The following is a 24,179-nucleotide window of genomic DNA, read 5'->3' on the forward strand; positions in this document are numbered from 1 at the left end:
CTGTATGGATAAACCACATCCTCTTTAACCATTTACCAGCTGACGGACATTTGGGTTGTTTCCACTTTGGGCCCTGATGAATAATACTGCTATGAATAGTCCTGTAAGCCTTGGTGTGCCCATGTGTTTTCACTTCTCTCAGGGAAATTCACAGGAGGTCGCACTCCTGGGCTGTCTGCTAACTTTATGTTTGACTTTTCTCAGAACTGGCCCAACTGGCTTCCAAAGTGGTTGCAGTCATTTCCCATCCTGCCTGCAGTGTCTCGGGCCCATTTGGGAAGCATTTGCAATCGTACTGGAAGGTACTCCAACTGGCTTGTGAGGTAAAGGAGGCAGAGGGCAACACGGCACATGCGCGCGCACACAAACACAATAACTATCCAAAATGGGCAATTAACAAAGCACCCCACAGAAAATGAAGAGCCCTCCTGTATGCCCAGGTTCTGCATCTGCGAATTCAACTAAGCATGAATCGAAAAAACTTGGGGAAAAAAAATTCCAGAAAGTTCCAAAAAGCAAAACTTGAAGTTGCTGTGCCCTGGCAACTATTTACGTTGTATTTACATTTACACTGTTTTTACATACCATTTACATTGTATTTATAACTGCTAACATAGCATTTACAGTGCATTACAGATGATTTAAAGTATATGAAGGAGGCTGTGCTGGGTTATATGCAAATATTACACCATTTTATGTAAGAGACTTGAGCATTCATGGATTTTGGTATCTGTGGAGGGTTCTTGGAACCAATCCCCCAGAGATACCGAGGGACGACTATACAGCAAGATCTTAGTGAAGGGGGTCAAGAGGGGAGGAAGGAGCCTCTTTCTTCCCCCTTCGGCTTTTCTCACTTCTATCTCTGAGCAGGATCCCTCACTGACCCCTCCCAGCCCCCTCCTGGAAGATAACCCCATCCTCAACACTCAGAGTTACCATGGTTCACGAGTTTTCGGAGGTCCCCTTGGCCTGTAAAGAGCTGCTTTCAGGGACTTATCCATAGAAGACGGCTTGGGCAGCGTTCCCGGAAACCCTGCCCTACACAGAGACAACTACACATCACGGAAGCTGATAAGACAAACCTCACGGGGTGGCGCTGAGCTGAACCCATCTGACCAGACGCCACCACGGCCCTCGTTTTCCAACTCCGCGTGGAGCGAGGTCAAGCCACTCCCATCATCTCGCGAGAGCCCACTGTGGCCCTCGCTTCCCAGCTCCGCGTGGGGCGATGGCGCCCGCTCCCATCATCTCGCGAGATCCCACCGTGACTTCGCTTTTCAACCCCTACGTGAGGTGATGTCAAGTCACTCTCATCATCTCGCGAGAGCCCACTGTGGCCCTCGCTTTCCAACTCCACATGGGGTGCTGTCACATGATAGTTTGAAATCAGCGAAGGGAGTGTTTACACCACAGAAACTGGCAAATACCACAAAGCAGGGCTTTTGCTCCCGGAGCCGGGCGTTAAACATTGACCAGCACAGCGCTGGCTGACACTGCAGCGCTCCTGCAGGGCCCGGCAACGATGAAATCACTAGATCGGAAGACCCAAGAAGGGATATTTTAGCTCTGATGAGGTCACGTGCCCACGGGAGACCCTTAAAACATGTTCAAGTGAAAACAGCCAAGTCTTTGCCTTAAGAAGGCGGCCCCATAGTGTGGGCTTTCCAGGTTGCAGAGGCACAAGAGGTAAATAAAGCTGGAGAACAAGCAGGAGGCCAGATCTCTGGGGAAAGGGGCTGGGGGAGAGAAGCGGACAGAAGACCCCCTCCCCGCTCATCCCCTTAGGAGACACTGGAGAGGACCCGAGTGACTCACAGCCAGAATTCGCTCTGCTACACGCCTGGGCAGAGGAGCCCCGGTTATGAATAGGCCTGACCTGAGGTTGCTGCCCTGGCCACTGCCCTCCCCGCAACACTTCCCATCTGGCTCAGGCCCTCCCAGGTCAGTGGCTGCTTCCCAAAAATCGCCCTCAGCTTCAAGGCTCTAGGGGGGATCCTGGCTGACGGTCTGGGTTGTCCTCAACCGGGCTCCTGGCAGGCCCAGGGGTCCAGAGCACATGGGGGAAATGAGAGAGCTCAGTCTCGGGCCTTTCCTCCTCCTGTCTTGCCCCTCAAGGGCACTAGGCCAGCCCCACTGACCCAGGGCCAGGAGCCAATCCTACTGGGGTGGCTTCGTCAAGCCTTAATTTAAGCAAGTGTTCTTATCACCACATTCTCATCCCGGCCTGAAACTCACACCTGCCTCATCAGCTGCTGTTTTGGGCCCATGAGGAGGCCCCAGATGCTCCGAATTCGTGGGACAAAGTCTCAAGTCTCCCCTCGGAGGTGAGGGAGGCTGGTGAAAGGAAAAGTAACCCCCAAAGCCAGGGATGGTTTGAAACAGTTTTCCATGTAGACATGCTGGTCTGAGTGGCCCCACGGGGTCCTCAAGGCTTTCCCTCTCACATCTCAATGTCCAGCCCTAACCCAGCAACTAATCCTCTGATGACTTCACCTGTCTCAGAGAACAAACTCGCAAGTCTTTATAGTGGCCTAAAGGGCCCACGTGGTCCCTGTCCTAACGCCTCTCCCCCTTGCTCCTCCACTTCAGTGAGGAGTGACCTGGATGCACCCTTCCACATGCTGTTCCCTCTGGTGCACACGCTTTTTCTTCTGCATGGCTCACATCTTCAGCTCTTTTAAGTCTTTGCTCAGAGTCACCTTCTCAGTGATCCTGCCTTCACCATCCCATTTAAATTGCTGCATAGCTCCATTCCACCTCAGCCCACCCTATCCCAGCACTGCCCATCATCTGATCTTACTCTTTTCCCCGCATAGCACTTGATCACTTTCCACCATGCTGTGTGTTCTTTGTTTGGTTTCTGACTCCCCATGCAGAACATGGCCCCTAAGAGGTTCAGCATTTCCATCTGTCTTGTCAGCTTATGTGGCCCCAGAGCCTAGGACAGTGCCTGGCACACACGTCTTTCTCAATACGTATTTGTTGAGTGACTGAATGGATGAATGATTAGGAGCGTGGCTGGGGAGGGGCAGCGCAGGCCGTTGCCAGCAAGTCTACAGCGGGGATTGCTGACGTCCCCCCGTGCTGTCTGCATCTACATCTGTTATCATGGCCCACGTTCGTGTCCTGCCACCACTATTCCCTTGTGGGCGCCCAGGAAGTTCTCTGAGACTGTTTTCTCAGCTGTAAAATGGGAAGAGGACGGCCACATACCCACATGCTTAATCACTGGTAACTGCTTTCAATCTTTTCATTTTCTTTCGACTCCATGGCCAAAGCCGGCCTGGAGGCCCCAGCCCAGGACTCAGAACGGGATGATTCACCAACATTTAGGGAGAACCTACACTGTGCTGAGCACTGAGATAGAAACCTTACACCTAAACTGCCCCTGGCCCCCTTAAATTCCTATGGGACCTGAAATTTAATTATCTTGAAATCCATTATCACATTTCATTCCCAAGACAGCAACCACATGGTTGGCGTCACTCCCATAGAGCAGACAAGAATCTCAGAGAGGTTGAAGCACTTGGCTGAGGTCTCCCGGCGAGAAGGTCAAGCTGTTTCCTATCAGGATAGGGGGCAAGTAGGTTTCAACTCACATATCAACTCTGATAGATGCCTGGTTGTGTCTGGAGCGTTACACAGGAAGGACTCTGAGCTTCTGTCTGAGTGACGGATAAGGCATCCCATGTGACACCCATGGGGTGCACCCTCCATTTTCTTGTCTGGAGCCTTCAACCATCTGCCAGGTGAGCAATTTCTCATAGCTCCCAGATTCTTCAGAACACGGGCCACTGTCCCCTGGGAGTGTCCTCCTAGACTGCTCTCTGCAGCACAAGGGGACACTTCCCTCCACAAGAGGCTGACCACGGTGAGCGCAGCAGGCTTATGCCCTTCAGGGGGCAGACGTCAGTCCTGGAGCCCTCACATCTGAGCTTGGGCCCCATGCTGCCTGTTGCCAAACCTCTCTGGGCCTCAACTCTCCCATCTGTCAAACGGGAGCTCCAGTCTTTCTTGTCCACTTCTGGGGGGTTGGGGATGGGGGTGACACTAGCCCTCTGTACACCTGTGAGCCGTTACTGACTTTATTATGATGGCCTTCTGCAGCAGCCCTGTCGCCTATTGACTGACTGAGGTCGAGTCCCAGTCTTTTAAGTTCCTGGACCCAATTCCAACGTGTGTGTGCCAGGGTGTGCGTGGGGGCAGGTCAACTCAGTTCTGACACTATCTCCCCAGACATAAGATTAGATTCCATGAGTAAAGGGCTCAGTCCCGCGAGACTGCCCTCCCCCCGCCCCCACTTCAGCCACCAATCCCAAGCTCTGTTACCTGTGCTTCTGACCAACTGGCTATAAATCAGAGCTTCCCACGAGCCCCTCCTTGGGTTAGATCAGTTTGCAGAGTGGCTCACAGAACTCAAAGAAACATTTTACTTACTAGATCACCGGTTTATTATAAAAGGATATAACTCAGGAACAGCCAGATGGAAGAGATGCGCAGGGCGAGGTAGCGGGGAAGGGGCTCGAAGCTTCAACGTTCTCTACACGCACCTCTCACCCCCAGTCTCCACGTGTTCACCAACCCAGAAGCACTGCAAACCCCATCTATATATTTGAGACTCACAGCTTTCAAAACCCTTGGAATTTCCTAAGTGTGGAGAGTGATAAAGTTGTCATATATACACTACCATGTATAAAATAGATAACTAATGAGAACCTACTGTATAGCACAGGGAACTCTACTCAGTGATCTGTGGTGACCTAAATGGGAAGGAAATCCAAAAAAGAGGGGATATATGTATATGTATAGCCGATTCACTTTGCTGTACAGCAGAAACTAACACAACAGTGCAAAGTAACTATGCTCGAATAAAAATTAATTTTTTAAAGGTGCCTTTTGTTATGTTAATGAGGTGACTTTTGGAAAGCCAAATATATATGAGATGACCAAATATATATATATATATATTTTTTTTTTCCTTACTAGATTACCAGTTTATTATAAAAGGATCTAACTCAGGAACAACCATATGGAAGAGATGCATAGGGCAAGGTATGGGGAAAGGGGTGCAAAGCTTCCATGCTGTCCCACCCGGCACCTCCCTGTGTACACCAATCCAGAAGCTCTCCAAACCCCATTCTTTTAATTTCACTGAAGCTTCGTTATGTAGACAGGATTAATTGATTCAACCTCAAGGCCCTCTCCCCTTCAAGGGGGTGGGGGGAGGGTGGAAGACACTGAAAGTTCCAATCCTCTAATTCTGGTTGGTTCCCCTGGCAACCAGCCCCTTCCTTAGAGGCTTTCCAAAAGTCACCTCATTAACACAAATTCAGGTGTGGTTGAAAGGGTTTTGTTATGAATATCAAAAGACACTCCTATCTGGAAATTCCACACGTTTTAGAAGTTTTGTGCCAGGAATGAGAGACAAAGACCAAATATATATTTTATTACACCTACTCCCTAATACTAAATCTTACTGCTAATAAGGTAAGTACAAGTACAATTTTAAGGTAAGTACAATTATAAAAATGGTAGTGCAATACCATTTTCACCTATCAAATTGGCCACATGGAAAGTCTGATATTACTCTGTGTTGGTGACGATACTGGGGAACAGGCAATCTCATACACTGCTAGTGCAAGTATGAAGGGCAGCCTCTACTGAAATTTTCAATGTATATTTCCTTTGATCCAGCAAGTCCACTTCTGTGGGCAATTCAGAACCCTCTCTAGAATAAGGGTCAGCAAATTATTTACTTTTTTCCCAAAAAGGGAGAAAATAGTTTAAGCTTTGGGCCATGTGGGAGATGACCAAATATATATTTTTGGTCTGAATGACCAAATACGTATTTTTCTTCATAAGTCGCAATATTGCACCCAGCTCAATAAAAATCTCCAAATGCTTTGCACATCAGCTGGCTTTGACAGGTCTTCACCTCTCCCCCCACTCGCTTCCTCTCTCCCTAAATCACGCTCTGAGTGTTTCTTGAAGAAATAGAAAAATCTTGGCTCCTCCAGCACATCGCCTCTCCGCTGTCCATATCTGTGGTTGCCTCACTGACCCAGGTTGGCCACATGTCCCTTGCCAGCCACCTTACAGCCTGGTGAGATCCTGGCCCTTCCAGATGGGCCTCTGGCCTAGGGATGAGCAATAATATTTCTCTCAAAAGCTAGCATCTACTGATCTGTAGTTGGGGGCTGCCTGGAGTGTTGTATTGAGAAGGATCCTGAGCTATGGCTGAACTAGCAAGAAAGTGTGTGGTGATCGACTAGCAATGTCTGCCATTGGCGCAGGAATGGTTAGGAGTGGTGCCTGTGCCAAGTATTTGCCGTTTCCAGCCTGGTGCTTCGCCTGCCACAGTGAGGCAAGAGGCTGGTCAGGCTTTTGCTGGGAGGCTCCCCTGATTGCTCCATCACAGGGCTGTCTTTCTACCCCTGCTCCCTTGCTACCTGGAGTTTTGCTGTCTAACACAGCAGCCACTAGCCACATGGGGCTATTTAAATTTAAATTAGCTAAAATTAAATGAAAACTTCAGGGGCTTCCCTGGTGGCACAGTGGTTAAGGATCCACCTGCCAAGGCAGGGGACACGGGTTTAAGCCCTGGTCCGGGAAGATCCCACGTGCCTCGGAGCAACTAAGCCCATGCACTACAACTACTGAGCCTGTGCGCTAGAGCTGGTGAGCCACAACTACTGAAGCCCGCGTGCCACAACTACTGAAGCCCGCACACCTAGAGCCGGTGCTCCCAACAAGAGAAGCCACCACAATGAGAAGCCCGTGCACCACAATGAAGAGTAGCCCCCGCTCACCGCAACTAGAGAAAGCCCACACGCAGCAACAGAGACCCAATGTGGCCAAAAATTAAAAAATAAATAAATTTATTAAAAACCAAACCAAACAAAAAAACCTTCAGCTTTTCAGTTGCACCGGGCACTTTCACATATTCCACACATGGCTAGTGGCTACCATACTGGACAGCAGAGATACAGAACATTTCCATTATCGAAGAAATTTCTGTTGGACAGAGCTAGACTAGATCAGGGTTTTCAATAGGTGGTGATTGTGCTCACCCATCGACATTGGGCAACGCCTGAAGGCATTTTTGGTTGTCACAGCTGGAGACGGGCTGCTACTGGTATCTAGCAGGTAGAGGCCAGAGACGCTGCTAAACATCCTACAATGCTCTGGACAGTCCTCCCACCACAAAGAATTACTCAGTCCCAAATGTCAATAGTGGTGAGGTCAAGAAACCCTGGTCTAGAAGAATCATGTCAAGTAGAGAGGAGCGTTAAGGGGAAAAAAGGGCAAAATAATCTTGCTTCAAACAATAAATAGATATGATATAGAAAGAATTGAGAAAATGAGTCAACCCACTGTTGATAGAAGAATAAGAGGAGAAGTCATTCCTGGACCCATCGCCACTTAGTGGCTCTGTGACCCCAGGCAAGTCACTAACCCTCTCTGATTCTCTTTTCTCCTCGAGAAAACTGGAACAGTATGATGCCCCCTCCTGGACTGTCAATGGATTAAATGAGATAATTAGTTTGAATAGGCTTTGTTATCTGTCCCCGTGGAACAGTGTTGCATAATTGGTTATCTTAGCTCACGTTGTTTATTAGACCAGACTAAATAAACAAGTCTCTGGCAGCAAGGCACCAAGTCCCACTTTCATTTCACTCTGCATGACCTGGGGTCACTTAAGCCTCTGAACCTCACTTCCTGATCTGTAAAATGGGACTAATCACTCATGCCCAAGCTCACAGCAATATCCAGCGTGAAGCAGACATTTAATCCCAGTAAGCAACCATCTCTCCCTCTCAACTCGACAGCTAATCTGGTTGCCCTCCATGAAACTGAAACTCAAACCCCAGCTGGTACCCAAGAAACAGCTGAAAATGCATGCACACAATCTTTTATGGGCGGAGATGAATTCCCCTGGGACCCCGGACCTTGAAATCCCTGACTCCCTGAGCGTGAGTGCTGGCCGAGTATCTGGTAAATCCACCTCACCGATTCTCTAAGATGTTTCCTTTACTGCCAGAAACTGTACTTCTTCAAAGTATTTAAGTATCAGGGAGAAGCACAGTGTAGAACAGGAAAGGAAAATTACGGAGCTGGGTGAGTCATGACGGGGCCGGGGGAGGTGATTCAGGTGAAGCTGATGTTGGCTCTGGGTCCTTTAGAATGACTGGTGTACGCATGCGCGCGTGTGTGTGTGTGCGTGCATGTGTGTGCATGCGTGTGTGTGTGTGTGCGTGCATGTGTGTGTGCATGTGTGTGTGTGTGTGTGTGTGTGAGAGAGAGAGAGAGAGAGAGAGAGAGAGAGAGAGAGAGAGAGAGAGAGAGAGGGAGAGAGAGAGAGCGCGCGAGAGCGAGCGCGAAGGGAAGGGGAGAGACTGACTTCTGCCTTGATGGTTATGAGATATCCCAGCAGCTCTCATCCCAACGAGCTTGTTTGTGTAATAAAGTTCATTTTTGTTGAAACTAGAGCTGAGATTTAATCCTTTCGTTTGAGGCTTGGAGGATGATGGTGGAGAAGGTTTTGGGGGTGGGGGTAATAGGAAAAATTGGGTTATTATTCCTAAAATGGGGAGCCCCAGGCTGTCTCCTGAATGCCAAACTGGAAGGCAGGGGCTGTTCTAAGCCCAATGCCGTCACTGCAAATCTGTGTGTCCTTGGGCAAGTTGCTAACCCTCTCTGTGCCTCAGCTGCCCAATCTGTGAACGGGTGAGGCTGGATTTGACAGCACCCGGGGTGGGGGGGCCCTCCACTTGCCGACTTTCTCCATTTTTCAAATAATTAAATTTCACATAGCTTAAATATTAAGGATACCGTGAAAAGACATGGAGGAAACGTAAATGCATGTTACTAAATGAAAGGACCCATCTGTAAAGAGTATGTACTGTAGACTCCAACTATATAGCATTCTGGAAAAGGCAATACTGTGGAGACAGTAAAACAATCAGTGATTGCCGGGGGGTTGTGGGGAGAAGGGGATGAACAGGCAGAGCACAGAGGGTTTTTAGAGCAGTGAAACTACTCTATAGGATACCATAATGATGGATACATATCGTTATGCATTTTCCAAATCCATAGAATATACACCACCAAGAGTGAACCATCACAGACACTATGCATTTGGTGATAATTACGTGTCAGTAAAGGTTCATCAGTTGTAATAAACATCCCACGCTGGTGGGGAATGTCACCACGGGGGAGGCTGTGAACGTGGGGATGGGGGTGTATGGGAATCTCTATACCTTCCCCTCAATTTTGCTGTGAATCTAAAACTGCTCTAAAAAATAAAAGTTATCAGTTAAAAACATTCAAGGATATGCCATATACCACAGTCGCCATACAGCGACTAACCACCTGCTTAAACCAGCCCACTCAGACAGTCGTTTGTATCTCCTACGTAAACCAGGAGCCGCTGAAGGGCTGTGTCAACAAGGCCTAGAAGGAACCTAGCCAGAGTTCCCATCCTTTTGGCCGTGCCGGGAGGTTCTCTCCTTTACTGCCAGAAACTGTACAGTAAAGTTTCTGTACAGCTGGGGGCTTCTCATCTCATCTCACAAAGCCCCCAGAAGTGCTTGGTCTTGCCCCTGGCTGAACGCGGGCCTTATGAAATTTTGCAATAATCAGACCCTAACAGAGGACAGTGCGTGTTTTCCACGTCTGTGAGACCATGAGTTTTGACAAGGTGGGTGCTAAGCAGCAGCCCCCTGGGGGTTTGTCGGCTCCCACAGAGGAAAGGCGTTTCTCCAGCTTTGGTGGCCACCGGACGTGCCCATCAGGTTTGAAACCTGTGAATTTCCGGGCCCCTTCCCCCCAGGACCGTTCAGGAGTTCTGAGATGGTCCCGGGAATCTGCATGTTTAACACCTCCCTCCCCGCCCCACCCCCGTGAGGCCTGTGGAGATAATCAACGACCCATCCTTGGAGAAACGCTGCCCTGGATGTTGAATCCTGGTTGCCATCTCCAGGATGGTCTCGCCAAGGCCCTCAGGGTTTCGAAGGCGAAACTAAAGCTTAGATCCCGGAAGGGACTGCTCCGAGGTCGCAGAGTCAGCAGAGCCCAAACTTGGCTATTCAAGGTGACCGGGCCTATGTGCAGGTGCCATCAGACATCTGCGCTGGTGACACGCAGCCCCTCCAAAGTCAGGAGACCCTCCTCCTCCTCCTCCTCTGTCTCTCTCTGTGTGTCATTATTTTCTAGAACTCATCCACAGCCTAAACTACACAGCCCACCCTGGACGTCTCACCCAGATACAGGAGAGCCTGAGTCAGTAGCAAAGACAACCCTGAGGGAACCACGGTCCTGTCAGACACAGGAAGCCCCAGTGGGCCCCTCGGCCCCCCTGAGCTGGTGCACTGAGCGGGCCAGGCATCTGCTCGGCCGGCCGCAGAGTGAAAGCGGCAGTGCAGTTCTCCCGGCCCGGTGGCTCGAGGCCAGACTGGAACCGACTGCACTTTCCCCTCCCGGCCACCGCTACGGAGCAGCCTCACCAAGGCCGTGGCCCTGAGGCCTAACTCCAGGGAGGGAGCTCCATGTGAAGACACAGCCCCTCCCCACTGTGCCCACTGCCCACACCACTCATCGAGGCCTGTGCCACTTCTCCATTCAAAGAAATGCCCACAACGGGCGAGCCACAGAAAACACCTCCTCTCGGACAGAGGATCCCTGTGAATTCACTGGGCCACGTGAAACTCAAACCTCCGTCCACCAGCCCCTTCCCTGCCCCCCATGCTTATTTGGAATAAATGGAATAAAAAACCATTACAATCAAGGCTTAGACTCAACAGCGTTGGAAACGTGAAGGCGGAAGCGTTTGGCTTCCTCACCATCAACTGACACCCAGTTAAGCAGAAACCACCGGTAGCTGAGGGAAAATACGAACCCCTGCCGTCTGGCGGCTGAGATTCCAAAATGAAGGTTATCTCATGACTCTAAATATATTTAATAACTAGCAAACAGCTGGGGCCTGACCAGGGTGATCTTTAAAAGCATCCCCTCACCCCAGCGTTTGGTCATAAAATCCTTCCATGAAACACTCTTGTTTTCTAAGCAGGCAACCAGCCAAAGGGAAGAGGGCTCAGAGGCCGAAAGGCCCGAAATAGATGGCAAGACCAGAGGCCACCACAGCCCCCAAAGTACATTCTGGAAAATTATGCCTATCCGCTCACAAGGCGCACACCGTCAAACCCAGCCCGACGGTACCTTCTCCAGCCGGGGCTGAGGTCACAGGATCCACTCCCGTCCGAGGGGTCTCCCCAAGTCCCAGCGCAGGGACCCACCAGGCCAGGAGAGCAGGGACAGAGGAGAAATGGCAGCAGCTCCCCGCCCGACGCCAGCACTCATATCCCCTTCCCCGCCTGCACCTCCTCGCCCTCCCCCACGCCAATGTGATAGCAGCAGCTGAGTGGGCAAGTCATTTCTAAAATTAGCCGCTGAGCTCCAGGTCTGGACAGGAGGCAGCAGCCTGGGGTGGCCGCTGACCAGGCAGTCGGAGCGCATGGACGTATTTGGTGGTGCGGGACAGGGGCGGGGACAGCTCCCGACGCCGGCGCCTTCTCCCCCGCCCCCCACCCCGACCCCACCCCCACCCCCACCCCGACCCCGGCCGGCGGCACAGCCATACTCCCGGCCCTGCTCCACGCTCCACGCAGATAACCGGAGGCCACAGCAGCTGGGCGCCCGGCTCCATGTCCCGGCTGGTCCCGGGAAGGAAATAGCTCGACCGAATGCCGGTGTCTCTCGGGGTAAGGAAGATGCAGCCGCTGTCGCTCACCCGGACACCAGCCTGAGGTCTTTAATGAACTCATGTCCTATTCTCGACAACCCTAGGAGATAGGGTTTTCCCCATTCCCATGTCGCAGATGGGGAAACGGCGGCACAGAAGAATGAACCGACTTACCCAAAGCAGTGGAGAGCCAGGAATTGAACCCACGTAGTTCTGACCCCAGAGGGCACAGTCTTAAACAGCAAACAGGATGATCTAAAAGAGTGCTCTGTCCACTGCCTGCGTTACCGACTTGGCTCCTTGGACTCTTTCATCAATAGGACCTGGTAAGAGGCCAGATGAGAGATTCAGGCAAGGCTTTATTGGGGCTTATGCTGCAGCACAAGGGAGAGGGAATAAGAAACAGGTGCATTTGCTCGCTCCCCGAGGAGGGCGGGCTGATTCCTTAAATGAGGTGAGGGTAGGGACGGATCAGTGGGTCGGGCAGGAGACGTAGCTTAGCTGCACTGCCCACCCGCTCGTGGTGCCGTGCCGTGTGCAGGGATCATGCGCACTGCCGGCTTTTGCTCCCGGCATCTTAGAAATAGCAGTTGGTTTGCGGCCTTTCTGTATCTTATTGTTCCTAATTACGCCAACTGCGCATGCTTGCAGTTAAGGTTAGTTCCTTATAGTTCCTCTGTATTCTGTTGCTCCAGAAGACGTTTGTCTGGGTGCAAACACTCTGGTAAAGGGCCCCAGGTCTCGGACAATCTCACCTGGAAGGAGAGAAGTAGGGGCTTCCATAGATTAAGTATATCGTGCAGGTCCACACAGCTAGCAAGGGGTAGAGTCAGGACTCAAATCCAGGTCCTCCTGACTCTGAAGCCCACGGTCATCGGAACATGACATGCTGCTTCTCTGAAGAATCATTTCAACCATCAGTACCTGTTGTAACTCTGCTGTCCCCATGGCTGACTGAGCAATAGTTTTCCAAAGGAAACTATTATTTTCTTCTGGCTGTTGACAATTAGCGTTTGACAGAAGTTCACAGAAACACAAAGTAAAGGCAGCTTTGGAAATGGCTGTCTATACAATCAACATGAGATGGAGGAGGGGCCCCAGGGGTCCCATGAAGGGTGGTGTGGGACATCTTAGGCTGCACCACACAAAGAGCTTGAAGATGACAAGTCCCCTCGACCTATTTTCTCCATGTCATGCTGGATTATCTAACATTGAACCATGAACCCACCTCGTGCCACGTCCTGAAACTCATTTCATGGTGTTTTTCTGCCTCTTGTATCTTTTCATGGCTGTTGGTTTTAAATGGTGGGGTGGATCTCTGGGCCAGGGGCTGGGGGGTCTTCATAAGCTGAGACCTACAGGGATGGTTAAGTTAACTTGGATCTGTCTGCCCTGAGGGCCCCTGGCAAGTCTGCTTTATTCCCCTGGTACCCGTGGTGATAGATTTTCACCACCCAGGACAGTCAAGTATTGCTCTGACTGTGCTGATTTAGGGAAGCCTCGTAAGCAACATTTTGCCACCTGGCTGAGCATTTGTCTTTCTGTCTTGAGGCTCTGTTCCCTAGGTGTGGCAGGAAAGGACTAGAAAGTGAACTGGCCCTTCTGGTGCTTCCGGTGCAATGAGCATGGCATCATTGGTGCTATTCTTCAGGGTGTCCAGGTGGTCTAAGTGGCTGTAGGTCATCTTGGGCAAAGACTAAGGGAATTGTTACTGATCACATCTGCCCTGGGGTTGCTAGTCCTTCGTCCTGGACACCTGACCTCTCCTTCCTCAGGTAGTGAGTTCTGGGTCCACAAAATGGCCAAGGGATTGTGACGATTTATTGGGACAATTGACTTCAGTCGCTTGATTATCCTTAATTTTCTTTTCTGAGTGGGACCCTTGTTGGCAGCTCAATGTCTTTTGCCCCTTGGGGTGCGATTCATCATCTCCATCTGTCCTTTGAGCTAGGAGCCCCCCGCGGCTCTCTGGACCTCACCACACACTAGGATGACTGCTTCCACCCAGCATCTGATGGTTAAGTGCTGTCATCGGCCTCTTTCGTTTTGAGGCTCCTACCGTCCTCACTGCCATCAGAGAGCTGTGTGTGTGTGTGATGATAAACTGGAGAACGGTCTCGTGTGTGTCTGTCCATTTGACAATCATGAGAATCCTCTCACGTTACCACTGTGGGGACCAGCGTTGTATGTCACGGTCCCCTCAGGGATAAAGGGGAACTGTCTGTCTCTTTAAGTGTCTGGTACACAGTAAGTGCTCAAAAAATACATACACAATGAATAATCAAATGCATGGAAACTGAGCTGGAGCAGGTGTCCCAGGATCTGGTCTCACATCACGCTTTCTCTAGATGTCTGTCCATCTCCCACCAGTCTGTGGTCTCCCATTCACCCAGCACAGGGCCAGGCACTGAGTAGGTGCTCATGGGATCTCTGGAGAACAAAGTAACCAATGAATAAAAGACTAGCCTGGGGTGCAGAAGTGGGAGAGACTCCTGTAGAGGAAACCCCCCGACACTTGCCCTCTGACTGAGGTACAGAGATAACATGTCAGCACAGAGCCTGGCTCAATCCTGACCCCGGGAAGGTGGCCTCACCTCATTGGGCCTCCAGACTCCCCTCTGTAAAATGGGGATCCTGATCCCACTGAACATTCCAGAGTGTGTGGCCCATGCTAGATACTCAGTGGATGTTTGTTGAGTGACTAAATGACCAAATGGAGATCTGTAAAAGCTTTTCCTACCATCGGAGCTGCCAGCAGAGGAGAGCTGCCCCTGAGCTTCTCAGTGGGCCTGATATGGGAGGAAAGGGATCATACCCAGTAGGTATCCAGAGTTTAGTGAACAGATGTTTTAAATTAAGGAGTGCCCTTGGCATCAACACCTATGGAAGGATAGAGCACTCTTCTTTCACTCAGTGTTACCTTTTGACATTGGTGCATGTAAATGTGGTTTATTTGGGTTTTTTATTTTGTGTGTGTTTTTTGTTTTTATTTTTAATGTGACTGTATCAAATATATATTACATGTAACCCATGCATATAAACTTAATCACTGAGCCTAACTAAAGTAGCACTCGTTTTTTATTGAAGTATTGTTGACTGACAATAGTATCTTAGTTTCAAGTGTACAACATAGTAATTCCAAGTCTTTATAGATTATACTCCATTTAAAGTAATAATGCAAAAGGTAAGCTTTTTCGATGGCAACTACAAAGGGCAAACGTATTTGCTAAGCTTCTGTAGCTAAGCCTCTGACTGTATGACCTTATTTTACATTGAGGGACCAAAATTTACACAAACAAATAGAATGTTCATAATTCTGTTCCTTTCTTTTTCCATTCCTCCTTGGTCATTTCAAGACAGAGAAGTGAAACCATCAAATCTGTTACATAGAAACAATGAGGCAGAAGTTAGGTTTAAAACAGGGTCAAGCTAGTAGCCCCTGAGGCATCTTCTTCCATCTTTCACTAATATACACGTAAGAGGCAGAAAATTTTGAAAATTCCCAATGCAGAAAACTATGACTGACAGTCAGGTAGAGACATATTTTACTGGCTATCAAATCACCTGAAGACCTGGGCATTTTACCCACATACCAAAGTTAATAAGAATAAAAATGTAAAAAACATTCACTTGGGATATCCATAAGTTAGACAAAATGTCTCCTCGCCATGATTATCTGCTCTGTCTCCCATTTTGCCCGTTAGGGATCCATTAGCATGAGCCACTAAGTCCATTTCCCCTCATGGGCTTTATTGATTACGTGCCATGTCCAAAGCTGCGCACGTGAGCACAGAGTGAAGCTTCAGTGTTTTATCTGGTTAATCCGATCCCGGGAGATGACCAGCCTGAACAATTTGGACTGAAAACGTTTTTTCAATCTCCGGTACCCAACATGGTCAGAAAGTGGCCAGGAAAAGAAAGCCTCTTCTTCAGTTCAACACCTGGTTTCCACCCAGGTAAACCAGCAGGGGCTCCAGGGTTCAGGAAGGCACAGTTTAAGGGGGAGAGCGACACAGCAGTGATCCTTAAGGCATCGTGGGAGGAGCCCTGGGATGTGCGGGAGAGCATTTCCTTTTTGCTCTACAAGTACAGCCAAAGTCCCTCACATTTACCCTTCATCGGAAACTCGGGTGTTTTTGGCTAGAATGGTCCTTTAAGATCATCTAATTCAACTCCCTTAATTTAGGGATGAGAAAACAGAAGACCAAAGAAGTTGCCCAGTGACCTTGCTCGGAGCAGGGTCCCCAGGCTGCTCTCTCTCCTCCTGGGTGCCAAGGGGTGACTGGATTTCTGCAGCTCTCAGGAGTGATCCTTGGTTACGTATGGCATCAGACCAAGGGCCCTATCACGCGGCTGGCCTCTGCCTACGATGCTGACTACGTGCTCCATAGCTGGGGCTCCTGTCAACTATTTTGTTAAGAGGTTTTCAAGTCGGCAAACACAAATACATTCCAGGGAAACTGGATGGCTCCGTGGACCGTGGACCAATCGTGATGTCCTTCTTTCCTGAACCAGCAAGGGACAGGAGGTGTTTCCACCTCAAGGACAGAGGTACCTACCCTACCCTCGACCTGTGGACCTACAAGCAGACAGTCCTGCCCAGGTAGCTGTGGCCCTGGGGCCACCACTTCCTTGGATTTCTGGTTTAAAGTGACATGTACCATGGGGTCTCTCCTGAAGTCTTTGTGGGAGTAGGGATGGAGAGTGAGAGGCCTTAACTTCCGGGAGGGATGCCAAAGTCACCCAGGGAGTACATGCGGGAGCCTGGCGCAGCCCCTAGAAAAGCTGGAGGCGAGATGGGCCTCCCGGCTTTCCCAGACTCTTTTCCGGCACCGTGTCTTCCACAAGCAGGTAGTCTCCCAAACCCTGAGGCCGAAGTTGGCCGTGCTCCAAGAATCCATGAAATCAGCAGAAATGCTTGTTGGCAGTTCCCCTCCTTTTTTAAAAATAAATAAATAAAATCAGCCTCTGCATGAATTTCTTCCGAAGTTAGGATTCTTACAAATGAGTCACCTCCTGATGACCTAACAGCTTGATAAAGAAATGTAGTTTTTAGCTGGGGGCGGGGGGGGGGGAATAGCACACCAAAGTATGTCTCTTTGTACAGATCCTTTTTATTGAGGTTTACATAAGCCATTTATCAACACAGAAAACCAGCCCGACTGCCCCCCAAATAACCGTGAAAGATGGCGAAACTAACCGACGGTGACACACCACACAGGGCAGGTGACCGCGGACTTGAACCAGCATCTTACGTGGGATGCGATTTCAAACGTGCACTAGTAAACGCATACTAAGAGGCGACCGTAAACCTCCACTGGCAAAATCGATGGGAAAAGAGATAAAAACAGATGGTAATTTAATAGGTACAATATCTAGACTTACAATATCGAATTCACTGGCTTCACTTGGTATAGCAATGCATGAGAGAAAACGGATTTATTTCTTCAAGGGCATTACACTTGGCCATGAACAGAGCAAATATGTGACTACGTGGATGGCTGCGCAGCTAGGGCAACAGGGAGAGAGAAACATCAACATGGGAGGAGGGACCCCCTCTCACAGGGACCAGTCTTCACTCTATTTCACGGGGACCCTTTTAACCACAGACAAGCCCATTTCCCAAACCATTTTGAAACGGCAAGGGGGGGAAGAGTCACGTTCGAATGTGCTGCTCCCGGAAGTGCTGTTTTAAAACCCAGCGGGGCCGTTTCTAAAGAATGTGGAAGAAGCAGCTTCCATTTAGTAGTTGATGAATCAGGCGCAACAGTCAAATCTAGAGGCAATGGCGAGACCGACTGGGGGGACTTGGCACAAGAAGAATCAGAAATGATGCTCTGCAGGTGAACTGCAGCTCCCGAAGGCTGACCATACAGGAGCGATCGTATCTACCCGCCCCGCTCGCTGGGGCCCCTACACGACACGGTGAAATCTACTTCACGAGGGAAGGACGGCTATACACTTCCCTGAAATCCTTTTACGATGGAGCCAGTGTAGAATCAGGCATTCAAGGAACCTGTCAACAAGCAGGGGGCCTTCGGAAGAGGTAGATGAAAGCAGTTATTTCACAAGTTCACTGTCAGATGTTACCCCAAGAAGTGCGCTGGCCTCTCAGCACAGATCAGAGGGTTAAGCTATTGTTGAAAACAGTCCATGGCCGTGAGAAAGGATGTCCACCCCACATTGCTATATGCTTTGTCTCAATTTTATTTTGTGGAAAAAAAAAAAACAGAAACAGAAAGGACTGCATTTCCTTAAATAACAAACTATACAAATAAAAAGGGGCAGAAGTGGTAAGCAATGTTTCTAATGAGAACTGAAGGATTCAATAAATAATATAAAAAGCTATTGTGCTAAAATAGAACTCTTGTATATATATATATATATATATATATATATATATATATATATGTAGTTTGGCAATCTTTATGCTACCCAGAAAAAAGCCAAATCTATTATAATTTGTTAAAACATAGAAAAATACAATTTAACAATAGAACTAAAAAAAAAAAAAAGGCCAGTGCTTAGCTTATAAACCACACAGAATATGTACATCATGGAATATAATCAACTAAGAAACAAGAAGTTGAATTTCAAGTCCTTTGGAATATGAATACACAATTAGAAATATTTCTCCATTCCCTACCCCTTACATGAGAGACATTTTATAATGAAATGAAAATCGGAAGCACAGTTACCAGTTTTTCAGAGATGATTCTGAGATTTGTTAGGTATAAGAGAGTTTACTATAAGAACGTGAGTCATTTAACTCTAAAATGCAGGGTTTTCCTATATGGTTTTGATGGAATGATATGTTAATCTATTTTCTGTAGTGTGTGCGTGTTTTTTTAAATAAAGGCAATTTAAAATTTGGGGTGCTACATTTATCAGTAAGTGCTAACCCAGCCAGGCCAGTGAAGTGGCCGGACACTCACGCCCCCAGGCCTTTGAACGCTGCCAGAGCTGGGCATCCCTGTTACTCGGCTGTCAAAGAACAGCTCTCTTAGTCTTTGAGGATGAAGAAAATCTAAAGGCCATTATGACTCGAGGAAGCCAAGAAGTATCAGTTTAGACTTCAACTTTCATTCTTCCTACAGTAAATTTTTCAAAATGTGGCCGGGATACAAAAAATTCATATTAACATGAATTTAAGTGATTAATTAATTAAAGCTTCTCAAGTTAACCTGATGTGGAAGGGAAAATCATGTTAGAGCTTTAGGAAGAAAAAATGTTTTGAAAAGTAAAGCTCACTCTGCTTGGCTCAAGCAGCATGCCCAGTCCTGTTACTGTAGGGGAATTACGGTACCTTCAGTGGGTGTGCAGCAACGTCCCCACCTGACTGACAGGGTGACAGCAGCCCACACCCCACCTCTGGCCTTCTCCCCCTCCCCTGATTGGCTGCAAGGCACACACACCAAGATGGAGCATCAGCTCTGGGTCCCCTGTGCCTTCCCCAAGGGTGCCGGATGACAAGCAGGGACAACCGGCAACATCATTTCTACAGAAAGTCCTGGTGGAAAGCAAACAGCCTCTTACGAGTCCAGCAGCTCCATATTCAAAACTAAAGCGACTGAGTCTTAAAATAGTTACTATTCAACTCTTCTTGTTATAAGGGGAAAACCACCCCAAAGCACCAAGTTCAACTGGAATTTCCCTGGTGCTTTATGGTGTAAGGAGATTGGCTTTTCCCAGCAAATTAACTCCTTTTTTCCTTTGCCCCATCTCTACCAGGATCCTGCCTTCCATGACACCCACTCCATCCACCTCCCAGCATTTGTCACAGATCCCAGTGAAGCCCAACTCCTCTCCGGGTACAAACAGCGCATCCATTCCCTGGGAGGGGAGGAGTTCCTTCCCCAAGCATCTCTGAACGACACAGATATGAGTCCCTGAATGAAACAGAGAAAAATTACATATAAATTAAATCACACAAGATAAGCCTTATCTTACACCAGCACACTGCAATTTTTTTAACATATTTACATCAAGCAAAAAAAGTCCAACTTTGAGAATTTTCTTTTCTTCTTGATAGGTTAACATTTTGAAACATAAGAAAAATCAATTCCACTGAAAAGTCAAATGTTGTATTCGATTGGCCCAACTATAAATTCTGAATGAAATAAAAAATCATCAGAAAAAAACACACTTTGATCTTCTTGAGAGTTAAACCACATCGTCAATTGGTCAATGATATTTTTTAATGGCCAGTGTGAGCCTTCAAACAATTGTTTTTAGTATATGTACAGCATATTTCAAAGCGCAAATCAAAGCTAACTCTTGCTTTGAACAGATGGTTGTTTGTGGTCATCGCTCTGTTATTCGCTTTTCCTGCTTTGCTGCTGTCTTTCTTGAGCAGAACGCTTCCTTTCTTCAGCGAGCCTGGACATTTGCCCCTTCTCTTTACATATAGAATTTGAAATTGTCATGTCCGTGAATTGACCAATCAGAGGCACAGGAAGTGAAACATTCACATTAGCAGTGAAACAACAGCTGATTTCTAGCAGTTTTGCTGAAAAATTGTACTTAAACATGATAGAGAAGGAAAAACCATGAGCCCCCATGACATAAGGGAATAAATGCACCAAAGAGAATGTTTTAGGTTAAAAAAAATAACCTTGGATTCCCAAAAGTTTTAAATTCATTCCATATATGGTGTAGAGCAGCTTAATCTATTATTTTTAGGCTTTGCTTTAATGATTCCTTTGAATCATGAAATCAAGACACTATTAACATAATTTTACAAAAATATCAACTTCAGTGATTTTTTCTGACAATGTGAAAATATCCCAACCAAATAAATCTAAAATAATGGTAACACTGGTGCTCAATTTTGCCCTTTTTAACACTCCAAATGTAGGTAGGGTCAAACATTAAGACCTAAAACAGCCACGTGTACCAAGACTTCTAAACCAACCGACTTCTTTGGCCACGGGAGCACCAGGTGCTGACACAGAAGGGTTCCGGAAGCGCCTTCCATCTGGCAGCAGAAACACCCCCTCAGAAGGGCTGCAGGCACGAGTTCAGGAGGAAGACTGGCCTCTCCAGGGCTGCCAAACCCCGAACACACACAGGGACCTCCCCCTAAAAAGCCACTCCTCCTAAGTTCACAGAGCACTTTTAATAGATCACATCCACGTAATGCTCTTCTCAGCCCTGTCGTGACCCATCAAACGTGAGGGAGTGTAAACGTTCACTTGGAATAAATTGGAGGCGAGGCGAAAGGGCTCTCGGAATAGTTCCAATTCATTTTTCTTTTGCGAAGAAAAGACAACCTTATGTTCTACTTCAGAGCTTAAATGATATTTTTCAGAGATGCGAATCGGCGTAGCTGGTACCCTGGGTATGGAACGTGAGACGCTAAGCCCGGACCCTCAAGGAGTTCGTGCACCTTCTCCACGTGAGGCTACATCTCTACCCTGTCCAGCAGAGGCAGGAGGCTCAGCGATTTCTAAACTGTAATTACCCATCTCTGAACCACAGGTGCTGAGCACATGCGATGCTGCGATGGAGCCAGTAACCAACTACAGTGGTGACAGTGACAGTCAACCACGCCTGGGGAGATGCTCACTTGCCATGAACAGCTTTTCCATCTCTGGCGGTTTGTTTTTTACTTTTTTTTTTTAAAACACTGTTTGAATACTGTTCTTCCCTTTTAAATCAGGAGAATCCATGCACATAGTAGCCCCCAACTTCTATACTGGAAACAGCAGATAGGAGAACATGTATGCTAAATTCCAACTAGTAGTTGAGATAAATAGTGAACCTCAAAGTTTCTCTTCCAAGGTAACTCCTATGAAATAAAAGGCTCTTTCGGTAATTATCCTCCAAACCCTCAAGATATGGTTTCATTAGAAAGGACTCACTTTCCCAGTGAGTGCGGCACACAAATATAAACACAAAGATTTGGAACCACTAAGAATACTGAGGACAGGATGCAGATGATTACGATGTCAAGCTATTTATATTGTTAGTAGTCGACTCAGAACAATAAAATTGCACTAAGAAAGGACAAATATGTGGACTCTGAAAATTACTGTTATTATTTTTAGTCTGATGACATGGAGGACTTGGCTGGGAAACACACTGGTTCTTATAAACCAGCACTTATTTGGGACATGAAACGAACCACGGGGAGAGGAGGCCACTGGGATCAGGCCGTCGCTGTCACAGAACCTGCCAGGGCAGAGAATTATTCGCTAATGACAGCTGAACGACAATGCAAGTCAATATACACAGTTAACCCATTTTGACACATTCATCTTCAGCATTCTTTTTTCAATAAAATTCATTTTTAAATTATACTAAAAGGTAAAACAGAGTTTCCTTCCTTGACACATCCGTTACCCAGATGCTTCCTGAGGTCAGCCAGAGGGAACCAGAGTTGCTGTGTCTCACGACCGCTTCCAGTCCAAGCCCGAGACGGGCGCCCGCAGGCGGTCCTGTGCACCCAGGGGAAGTGCACCGACTTGATGGTTTGAAAATGGCTGTGTCACCGTGAGATGCAAACGCCACTGCCTCTCCTGCAGAGCCACCGTGAGCCTCCAACCATCTACCATCTGACGCCTTCGATGTTGAGTGGCTCCCACGCCCTTGGTCCCAGCTGCCTAAGCTCCCGGTCAGAGGCAGGCTGGTACCCGTGGGTGTGGCACCCACAGGGAGGGCCCAGGTGCAGCCCTTTCAGAAAACCTCTGCAGCTTTCAAGCCCCGAGACAACGAGAGGCTGGTTCTCAAGGGCACAGAGGACACCCAGCTGGTCTGCCATCCTGCCAGGACTATGGAGCTAAGACATCTAAACCCAGCCCGGGCTGATTATGGACAGAGCGTGGCAACGGTGGGGCGACCTGAACGGCAGACTGTTCAATCTCATCTTGGCAAGCCTGAGATACATTTGATATCGGACGCAAAAAGTGACACAATCAGTAGGAATCATTTCAAGTTCTAGCTTCATCTATAACCAAAAGAAGTGTGTGGCAAAGAAAGAGAACTTCGTTTCTTCAGTAGTTTCGAGGGCGGATGGATGAGATCGTGGCGGGAGACCCTCCGGAGGGGAGGAGGCGCCCCCAAGCCTGAGGGTGGTCGCCACTCCTAGTAGGAGCATCTCAGAGTCCTGGGCCCCCCCAGCCACGGAGCACCCCGGAGGTGAGCGACTCCATCTCTCATCCTCACACTTCTCCCAAAGGCTCCACTTCGCGGGTCGAGCAGCCCACGTGGACTTCCCGGAGGAGGTGCCGTCTCGTGGGACCCTCCCTGTGCCACGGGTCAGAGGCCATTGCTGTTCCTGTGGCAGAGGGGCGGCTTCGAGAGCTCCACGACGGCCGAGCGGGATTTGTTGAGGAACTTGGGGGCTCGACGTAACAGCCGCTGGGCCTCGGTGAACGTCTCCGTCAGCTCTTTCTTCCACTGCAAAAACTCTGGGTCACTCTGAAGGCAAACAGAAGAGGCGGAGGAGTTGGGATAGTGTCACTGGATTCGCCGACACACATGGATACCTCTGGCCAGTCCTTGGAACCCCCTTCCCCCCAGAGAAAGCACACCCCATGTCCCACCCCGCGGCCAGTGAGTAATGGGGGGGGGTCACGCAGGAACTTCCTCCAGGGGCCCCTTGCCCAGAAGAGGGACCAAGCCCTTCAGAAGAGCCTCCTACAACCCCACAGGAGAAGTGCTGCCTTGACTTTGTTGAAAGATCACCTTTGATCTCTGATGTCTAAAATAACTCGAGTCTAGAAAATAATACACGAGGAGTTTTGACAAATTTCAGAAGCGCCTTCACATGTGCAATGACGTCATGAAGTAATTAATCATATGTTTTTCCATCAACTACTAGTTTCTCTCTCTAAATATGCTCTTTACAAGCACGTATACACATACACACACACACGCGCGCGCGCACGCACACACAAACACACACACACACACACAGTAGAAAAGTGCTGAAGTCGTGAAGCAAACACGTCTTTGTATTTACTACTGCTTTATCTCTCTAAATACGCTCTTTTCTCATCCCCCCACCAAACATCCCCCCACACCCCAGGAGAAGTGTTCAGGAATTAAGCTCGGGGTACAATAGAACTTTGGGGAGAGAAAGATGGCATTTCCCCTGTTAAGAGTTACTTGGGGATCTTATGTTTATTTCAACACACAAACCTCAACTTCAAACATGCTGAAAGATCAGATCAGATCTGGAAAGTTGTGGAACAAATAAAATTCAAGGCTCCTATTAAATACTGGATGGTTTCCAGATAGGGTAATCACGTTATTTCCTGTCCTTCCTCCTGCCATTTTCTAAGAAACACTTCTTTTAAAATAACTGTTAATTTGCTGAGATCCTTGTATCTTTCAACTTTCTTGCTAAGTTCGTGAGTGATAAAGCACGGAGTAAGAAAATGTTTGATAACGAGGCAGGCACCTTTGTTGAATGTTTATATAATTGTTCTAACTT

At 48.3% G+C, this 24,179-nt stretch overlaps 2 protein-coding genes across 6 annotated transcripts in view; both read right to left on the reverse strand.

The window, feature by feature from the left end:
* MYO18B (myosin XVIIIB) overlaps nucleotides 1-11,358 on the reverse strand; it is a 235,791-nt gene extending 224,433 nt beyond the window's left edge. Inside the window, exon 1 of the mRNA XM_060122034.1 lies at nucleotides 11,218-11,358. The gene's annotated coding sequence lies outside the window, so the exon portion shown is untranslated. The remainder of the gene's footprint in view (nucleotides 1-11,217) is intronic.
* A 9,011-nt stretch (nucleotides 11,359-20,369) lies between these two features.
* The window catches only part of GRK3 (G protein-coupled receptor kinase 3), a 119,245-nt gene continuing 115,435 nt past the window's right edge, over nucleotides 20,370-24,179 (reverse strand). For 3 of the 5 annotated variants that reach the window (XM_060120821.1, XM_060120819.1, XM_060120822.1), the window contains one exon: nucleotides 20,370-23,161. In XM_060120821.1, coding sequence (XP_059976804.1) covers nucleotides 23,000-23,161 — 162 coding nt within the window. In that variant the 3' untranslated portion in view covers nucleotides 20,370-22,999. The remainder of the gene's footprint in view (nucleotides 23,162-24,179) is intronic. The other 2 variants (XR_009534669.1, XR_009534668.1) reach the window with 1 other exon arrangement.

This window comes from Lagenorhynchus albirostris, chromosome 14 (assembly GCF_949774975.1).
Source record: "Lagenorhynchus albirostris chromosome 14, mLagAlb1.1, whole genome shotgun sequence".
NCBI classification, from domain to species: Eukaryota; Metazoa; Chordata; class Mammalia; order Artiodactyla; family Delphinidae; genus Lagenorhynchus; species Lagenorhynchus albirostris.